Genomic DNA, 9,214 nt, shown 5'->3' with positions numbered 1-9,214 from the left:
GCAGCTTGGTGTGAAGAAATCAACTGTGGAAGCAATTATTTGAAAATGGAAGACATACAAGTCTACTGATAATCTCCCTCGATCTGGGGCTCCACACAAGATCTCACCTCGTGGGGTCAAAATGATCACAAGAACGGTGAGCAAAAATCCCAGAAACACACAGGGGGACCCCTGTGTTTTGCTAGAGAGCATTTGAATGATCCAGAAGAGGATTGGGAGAATGTCATATGGTCAGATGAAACCAAAATAGAACTTTTTGTTAAAACTGTTTGGAGGAGAAAGAATGCCATACCGACTGTGAAGCATGGGGGTGGAAACATCATGCTTTGGAGCTGTTTTTCTGCAAAGGGACCAGGACTGTGCAAAGGAAAGAATGAATCGGGCCATGTAGATTTTGAGTAATTTTGTAATTTTTTTGTCATTTTGTCTCATAGTTGAAGTGTACCTATGATGAAAATTACAGGCGCCTCTCATCATTTTAAGTGGGAGAACTTGCACAATTGGTGGCTCACTAAATACTTTTTTTGCCCCACGGGGTGTGTGTGTGTGTATGTATGTGTGTGTATATACCACATACAAGTGGTCATAATGTTATGGCTGATTTGGTATATTTGTGTGCCACAATTATTTGGCACCCTTTTGAATTCATGTGTTTAAATTCTTTGTTAAAGTTCCATCATTGTTCAGGTTATCAGCTGTTTCCTGATGGACACTTCAGTGTGGAACTTTTTTAGGTTACAATTATCATGGAACCATTATCGCAATTAATTAGTCTAAATCCATTTTCATGGTTTCTTGAGTTTAACCATCTAGGAACCTCATAGATCTGTAAACTGTTCAGGTTGAACCATCATCAGCTGCAGGGAGAAAATGAAGATAGATCAATCCAGAGTCTGAAATGGTCTCAGGGAGTTTTTCACATTAAGATGTTAAATATGTCAATGTCTAGAAATGACATATTTCTGTCAAGCTGCTTTGTCCTTGATTCAACATGCTCTTCAAAGTCAAATAGATCTGAACTTAATTAAGAACAATCTAGAACTTTATCATCATTATGAAAAAAAAAAGAAATCACTTAAATCCAAAGCTCAATCTTTTTGGACATTTTGTTTATTTGTTGGTGTTTATTGAAGTTTTATTAGTACAGTGGTGGAGACATACTGAGACGGTTTACATTGGAAAGCTGTTTCAGTGGCCAAGCAGTACAAAAGCTTTTTGTCGCATCTATATAGTTCTTCCCCAGGAGAAAAAAAAAAGACAAAAACGGAACGAAGTTCAATTTCCTCATCAAAATAGAACACTCGTGTGCTCTGGCGAGATGCTATGGAATGGTGGGAATTCCTTCTCAGTCGTCTGGTTGGTTAGAAGTAGTGTATGTGTTGTAAGACTGAAAATGTGAATTTAGTACTGTAGAACATTAGGCAAAATAAAGTGGTCGGTCTTTTCGAGTTCACATGATAGGGATGTTCCTTTGGAATACATTGGATGGACATCTACGCTATATGGTCAAAAGCATCTGGTTTTGCCAGCTATATATGGTTCTTCCCCAAACTGTTGCCACACAGCTGGAGGCACACAATTGTATACAATGTCTTTGGATGCAGTAGCATTACATTTTTCCTTGAACTAGGAGACCCAAAGTTTTTCCAGCATGGCAGTGCCTCTGCACACAAAGCCAGCTCCATGAAGATATGCTTTACATGGGTTGGAGTGGAAGATATTGAGTGGCCTGTTATAGAGCTCTGATCTCGACCCTACTGGGATGGGCTGGAATGCTGACTGCACCCCAGGTCTTCTCGCCTTCACCTACCTGGCTTTTCTAAATCTCCACAAAGAAGAGTGGAGGTTATAACAGCAAATGAGGACTAAATGTGGAATGGGATGTTTAAAAAGCACATAAGAATCTTATGGTCAGTTATTCATATTGTGTTTTTTTTGTATTTATTTTTTGTATTTTTTTTTTTAATCCCATTCAGCAGGAAGATTTGGATCATGCCTAAACTGACCACAAAAGCAAAAATGATCCTAGTTCTGCTTTTTATTATTTTTTTTATTTTTTTAATCCCTGATGATAAGTAATTTGGATCTGTGAAACCAAATTAAATACACTACCATGAGGCCACAGTGTGAATACATTCAAACTTATCACTGTGCTGTCCAACTACATTCAAACATTGAAGAGATTATTTGGACAAGAAGAAAAATGAAGATATTGTGCAGCAATATAAATGGTGGAAATAGAGAACGTAGTGATCGTTGCTGTCTTAAGTCGTCCACCGATCCAATATATGACAAAAAATATCTATTTCAACGTCTTTGTACTCTGTTCACAGTTTAAAATGTTAGTGAACTCGTTTTTTTTTCCCCCTCCCACTAATCAGATAAACAAGGTTTTGAAAATAGTTTTTTGTGCACACACAAAATCCTGCTAAATTTAATAAAAAAGAAAAATGTCCACAGGTGTCTCGTCTCGGTTCAGCCCGCTGTGGGTGCAAATATTCACAGTAAAACAATACACAGTATATTACAATTAGTTCTGCACAACTGCTGGGAAAAATGGGCCATTTCTATGAACATTGTTGATGTATAAAAAAAGATATAAAAAAAAATCCATTTGTCAATGAGTTGCTTGAAATTGAATTTTAGTTTTGCAAAAAAAAAAAAAAAGTACAAAATGTTTTAACCGAACAAAACTGAAATTGTGCTGTTAGTGCAATCAAGGCAACTTGCTACATCACTGACGTAACCATGGAAGAGTAAATAAAGGGAAAAAAGAAACAAGTGACTCATTTTATCTATAGTGTATCTGTATGAAGCTTAAGTCTGGATGGAGAGGATCTGAAACTGAATGGAATATTTTTTTTTTTTTACAAATGAATTGTCAGCTGTATAGTCAATAAAAGTAAAAGAATAATAGTACAATATTAGAAAATATATTTTATGTATAAATATTATAAAATGCCTTTGGAATACATTGGATGGACATCTACGCTATATGGTCAAAAGCATCTGGTTTTGCCAGCTATATATGGTTCTTCCCCAAACTGTTGCCACACAGCTGGAGGCACACAATTGTATACAATGTCTTTGGATGCAGTAGCATTACATTTTTCCTTGAACTAGGAGACCCAAAGTTTTTCCAGCATGGCAGTGCCTCTGCACACAAAGCCAGCTCCATGAAGATATGCTTTACATGGGTTGGAGTGGAAGATATTGAGTGGCCTGTTATAGAGCTCTGATCTCGACCCTACTGGGATGGGCTGGAATGCTGACTGCACCCCAGGTCTTCTCGCCTTCACCTACCTGGCTTTTCTAAATCTCCACAAAGAAGAGTGGAGGTTATAACAGCAAATGAGGACTAAATGTGGAATGGGATGTTTAAAAAGCACATAAGAATCTTATGGTCAGTTATTCATATTGTGGTTTTTTTGTATTTATTTTTTGTATTTTTTATTTTTTTATCCCATTCAGCAGGAAGATTTGGATCATGCTCAAACTGACCACAAAAGCAAAAATGATCCTAGTTCTGCTTTTTTTTTTTTTTTTTTTTCTTTAATCCCTGATGATAAGTAATTTGGATCTGTGAAACCAAATTAAATACACTACCATGAGGCCACAGTGTGAATACATTCAAACTTATCACTGTGCTGTCCAACTACATTCAAACATTGAAGAGATTATTTGGACAAGAAGAAAAATGAAGATATTGTGCAGCAATATAAATGGTGGAAATAGAGAACGTAGTGATCGTTGCTGTCTTAAGTCGTCCACCGATCCAATATATGACAAAAAATATCTATTTCAACGTCTTTGTACTCTGTTCACAGTTTAAAATGTTAGTGAACTCGTTTTTTTTTCCCCCTCCCACTAATCAGATAAACAAGGTTTTGAAAATAGTTTTTGTGCACACAAAATCCTGCTAAATTTAATAAAAAGAAAAATGTCCACAGGTGTCTCGTCTCGGTTCAGCCCGCTGTGGGTGCAAATATTCACAGTAAAACAATACACAGTATATTACAATTAGTTCTGCACAACTGCTGGGAAAAATGGGCCATTTCTATGAACATTGTTGATGTATAAAAAAAGATATAAAAAAAAATCCATTTGTCAATGAGTTGCTTGAAATTGAATTTTAGTTTTGCAAAAAAAAAAAAAAAGTACAAAAATGTTTTAACCGAACAAAACTGAAATTGTGCTGTTAGTGCAATCAAGGCAACTTGCTACATCACTGACGTAACCATGGAAGAGTAAATAAAGGGGAAAAAAAGAAACAAGTGACTCATTTTTATCTATAGTGTATCTGTATGAAGCTTAAGTCTGGATGGAGAGGATCTGAAACTGAATGGAATATTTTTTTTTTTTTACAAATGAATTGTCAGCTGTATAGTCAATAAAAGTAAAAAGAATAATAGTACAATATTAGAAAATATATTTTATGTATAAATATTATAAAATGCCATTAGAAAAGAAGTTGTGCCATTCTAACTTCCGTTTTATTTGCCAATTAAAGCAATGCATTAAGGCATTTTGTGTGTGTGTGTGTGTGTGTGTGTGTGCTTTTGTTCCCACAAAACTAAAGCTGATCCATCACTTGAGCTCAAACTTCAGCATCATAATTTCACCATCGTATAAGGATTGTATGTCGCACCAGTATGACGTAGTGTCTTTTTTTTTTTTCTTTTCCCAAATATTTTCTTGCATAAAATATGTCCGGATCATTTTTAAGACACGGAAAATCTAAAGAGACGCGACGTAGTTATAAAGTATTGCAATTCTATAAAAAATAAAACCTCTGGATTGTAATTTTCCTAGGCTCAACCTTGATTTTCATGTGCCTCTTTCGGGCGGAAGGATATGCGTCTCCTTTATCCCTGTTCCTAAACAAAGGAATGTCTCATAAATATCTTCTGTATAAATACGTCTACGCAAATATTCAAATGTCCAAATAAATACATCTGCAATGTGACATCTTTGAAAGAAAGCAAAACGGGTCACGTGTCAATATTGTTAGTAGTATTCGGGGACAAAAATAAAACAGCCATGAAGATGGAAATTTTCATATAGGGGGCAGCAGTGAGTCAATTGTAAACTGAACAAATTTTTACACAGGGAAAGTATGTTGAATTATGCGCACCACATGACTATACATTTTTGTGGTCATTCGTTAAGGAAATAAAAAAGCAATGGTGACATGCTGAGACCTAAACTGAATGTAAAATTGTTTAGTAATTTAATTCATGGACTTGCAGCTAAGACATACTCTCACATTATAGACAATGATATATTCTGATACAACATTGTATCTTGATGGTCTAAATAAATTAAAATGTTTCTTTAAATAAAATGGGGATGAAAAACAGAACAATATGGTAAAAAAAAAAAAAAAGAGTAGAACAAAAGGCACTTGCATGCAGTCCAAAAAATATATATATATGGCAAGCCAAAGGTGACAAAACTATACTACTCAAGATGCTGTGTGAGCATTTATAAATATTTACAATAGCACATTTAGATACTATGACAGAGTTTTAGTGCCACGTGAAAAAAAAAAAAAATAACGAGGATAAAGTCGTCGCAGTACAAGAATAAAATATTTTGAGAATTAAGTCAAAATTACAAGCGTATAATATGAATCCATAAACCACAGCATGTTGGGATCTCAGACATTCGAGTGAGCCCATGTTTAACTCCTTCAGGGTTGATTTCACGTGAGAAACATCTCTTCGAATTTAATGTAGATGTAACCATCGATATTCTTGGAGTCAACCACTGGTCACCATACAAGTCTGCACAAAAGGCAATTTCCTCAATGTCTGTCTGATTTTTTACTTCTGAATAAATTAAGTTTCGCTCTGTTCACTAATTATAACTCCGAGCTCATGCGCCAAAAGACAAAGAATTTCCTAAAGTAGGATCTAACCAAATCCTCCACATCCAGTTAATGCGAAACGTTTCTCACAATTCTGTGATTTTTCTCAAAATATTACCACTTTAATATCGTAATGCTGCAACTTTATACTCAAAAATATTTCGGATTTATTTTTGCAATTTAGATTTTAGACTAAATTGCAAATTGCAAAAATTTGCAATTTAGACTTTATTCTCGTATAGCTACGGCTTTGTTCTCGTAATTTCAGCTTTATTCTCATATAACTACGGCTTTGTTCTCGTAATTTCAGCTTTATTCTCGTATAACTACGGCTTTGTTTTCGTAATTTCAGCTTTATTCTCGTATAACTACGTTTTTGTTCTCGTAATTTCAGCTTTATTCTCGGATAGCTACGGCTTTGTTCTCGTAATTTCAGCTTTATTCTCGTAATTTTGACGTTATTCTCAAAATATTTCGCCATTATTCTTGTATTGCTACGACTTTATTCTCATAAAAGATTTGTCTTTTTTTTTTTCTTTTTTTTACGTGGCACAATAAAACGCCGTCATGTGGTGGGGAGGTTTTTTGTGCGTGTGTGAGCACTTCAAGAGTGTTCACACCACGTGCTGAAAAGACATTTTTCTAAACAGTAGTGTAATATTTACAATTGAATTCGCTGTTGGATTTATTTTAGATGTTTCGTTTGAATGGATTCGGTTAGTTTGGTATCGGTTATTTCCAGTAATTCCTTCCCACATTCCTTCCCACGACATAAAGTTTCAAGTTTTGGACCAGAACAAGCATTTTTTTTTTTTTACTGTAGGAAGAACATATTGAGTGTTATTTGAGGAAGTCATCTTGGAGTTTTATTTGATCCTGTTGGCTGTGCGTCTTGTGGAAAACCACATCGTAGATAATTTTGGATGTGAAGTGCTTCATGTTCTTGCTCAATCTATACCTGGCTGTATGGTTTATCTAATAGGGCTCCCTGGTCAGCTTCACCAGTGCTCAAGGTGGAGGTCCATGGCTGAATTCAGTCCAATGTCACTCACATCCAGGAACTCTGTGTTGAAGATACTGGGTGCTGATGGAGCCATGCTGCTGCTGAATGCCGTGGCTGAGCTTGGAGGAGTTAAGTCCAACCACTCCATGCTTTCCCATGGTGATTCTGAGAACGTCATGCCGAGCCCTTGGTTGTCCGTGGGCACTGGTGAGACTTTGGTCGCCATAGGAGACAGAGGCGTGCCCATCATGTCCCTGTTGCTGAGCAACTTGTCGTCATGGTGATGACCTGCAAAGGAGTCTCCTATCTTCTCCAGCTGGCCCTCCTCTGTGCTCAACTTGACAGGCATAATGTCCCCATGGCGTATCAAGGGGCTCAGAAGCACCTCCAGGTGGCACTCGGTATGCCCCGTAGCATGCCCATATTGCACATCAGAGGGCGGAAGGTGGCTGAAGTGGCGATGAAACTTTGGAATGGGCGTTGCACTGGTGGCAGTGTTGCTGGCCGAAACTGTAAGGTGAGGCACAACTTTGGTTACAGGGGACCTCTCCTCTTTGGCGTTAGCTGGAATTTCTTGATGGGGGAGGGGAGATGGGGGCAGTGCGGGAAGAGGGGAAGGACATTACAGCATTTATCAGAGTAGGTTCGATTATGGATTGGGAGTAGGGAACTATAAGGGGCATTGTACTTTTATACATTGGATACTTACCTCCACTTTCAATTAGGACATCAAGGAGTTCGTCCATTTGCTGACTTCTGGTCATCTGCTGGAATAAAATAGTGCCCTGATGTAACTAATTAATCATGCAAACATTTGGTTTTAGGTTCTGTCATTTGGCACTTATAATTCATTATACACAGTTGGACACAGCTGTTATGCTAAGCCACAAAAATTTCGATTTTGAATATCTTTTTTTATTCTCATGGCAAGAATATTGTTAAATGAGGGGTGTTCAAGTCAAACCGGGACTTCAAAGAGTGGAAACTGCTTTTATTTTTCAACATACTCCTCTGCTAGATTTATACACTTATCCCAGCGTTTAGCTGACGTCTGGAACCTAAAACACCTAAACCATCCCAGGACAGCCTGCTTTACTTCATCATCCGGGAATATGGGCAGCCCTCTCATTTAGAACGACCCTCTGAACAATGCCAGAGACATATTTTTAAAATGTAGTTTTAAAAATGTTTTACTCATATCATATCTGTATTTGATATTTGGCTTTCAAATTCATACTTCCCTTAGTTATTAATAGAGGTCGAGGTAGGATTGGGTAGTGTTTGGAAAGGGGGGAGGTCAGCGACTACCCCATCGCCTGTGAGTAGTTCAGAGGGTTCAGTTTTAGTGGAATGTGGAGCGTCACGTTTTTGCCATCGACACTTCCGTTGTTACACAACATTTTAGTGATGTCTCTTCGCCCCAGATTTGTCTGTCTGCAATTTCTTTCTTTGGGGTTCTCCCTCAAATCAAAAGTCTACGTTCGAAAACCTTGTTCAGTAGACAAGCTGAAAGTTGGTTTTCGCGAAGAAATTGCAACTGTCCCAGAAGAATTGTTGGTAAGTGCGATGCAGAACTTTGAGGAGAGGCTCCGGTTGTGTGTACAGCAAGGATGTCATCTTTCTGATATATTCTTCTGTAATTAAATAATAAATGTATACCTATCAAAACTGGATTTATTACAGATTGTTTTGGTGGTTATAAAACATTTTTATGTTGAAAATCAACCGAGTTACACTTATTTAAAAAGCATGCGTTATTTTTTGCACCACCCTGTACCATAACCATACTGTTTTTCCGGCTTACGGCCCCCTGTAATTACGACAGTGGCCTCTAGAGGCGAATCTAATCCAAACTCATTTATAAATATATTTATTAATTCCTAGATGCATATTTATTTCCATTAGCAGATTGTCATGATTTAGTACTGGGTATTTTTTCATTATTTTTGTAATTAATTAAGTGTTATGATCTTTTTTTTTCAGTATTCATTTAAAAAAAAAAACTTTTGATTAATCTGGTTTCAGCAAGAACGATGCAACCAAGCTATCTATATCGATAAAATCCACTATTTGTCGACCTCAACTTATTAACATAGCCTAATTATTTGTAATTATTTTGATTTCAATTGCAATGTATATGACAAAATGTCATTATGATTGTAAGAATGCTCTTTCAATAGGCTATATATCTCATAACAAACAAATTTAGCATTAGGAGGCATAATAAATTCATATTAATTCCTAATAAAATCTCCACAATAATACTGGTAGTCACTCTGGCCTATGTAATTTTCTGTTACTGACTGACCGGGCCCCTGGGAACCCCTGTTTACGTCATTCAA

At 36.7% G+C, this 9,214-nt stretch overlaps 1 protein-coding gene across 13 annotated transcripts in view; it reads right to left on the bottom strand.

Annotated features, from left to right (window-relative positions):
• Nucleotides 1-4,144: 4,144 nt before the first annotated feature.
• The window catches only part of myocd (myocardin), a 116,094-nt gene continuing 111,024 nt past the window's right edge, over nucleotides 4,145-9,214 (bottom strand). For 7 of the 13 annotated variants that reach the window (XM_046854278.1, XM_046854284.1, XM_046854281.1 and 4 more), the window contains 2 exons: nucleotides 7,582-7,639; nucleotides 4,145-7,445 (listed from right to left, as the gene is read on the bottom strand). In XM_046854278.1, coding sequence (XP_046710234.1) covers nucleotides 6,868-7,445; nucleotides 7,582-7,639 — 636 coding nt within the window. In that variant the 3' untranslated portion in view covers nucleotides 4,145-6,867. The remainder of the gene's footprint in view (nucleotides 7,446-7,581; nucleotides 7,640-9,214) is intronic. The other 6 variants (XM_046854282.1, XM_046854288.1, XM_046854280.1 and 3 more) reach the window with 3 other exon arrangements.

The sequence above is a fragment of the Silurus meridionalis genome, chromosome 7, assembly GCF_014805685.1.
Source record: "Silurus meridionalis isolate SWU-2019-XX chromosome 7, ASM1480568v1, whole genome shotgun sequence".
Taxonomy (NCBI): Eukaryota; Metazoa; Chordata; class Actinopteri; order Siluriformes; family Siluridae; genus Silurus; species Silurus meridionalis.
This window is presented reverse-complemented; position numbering and strand designations above follow the sequence as displayed.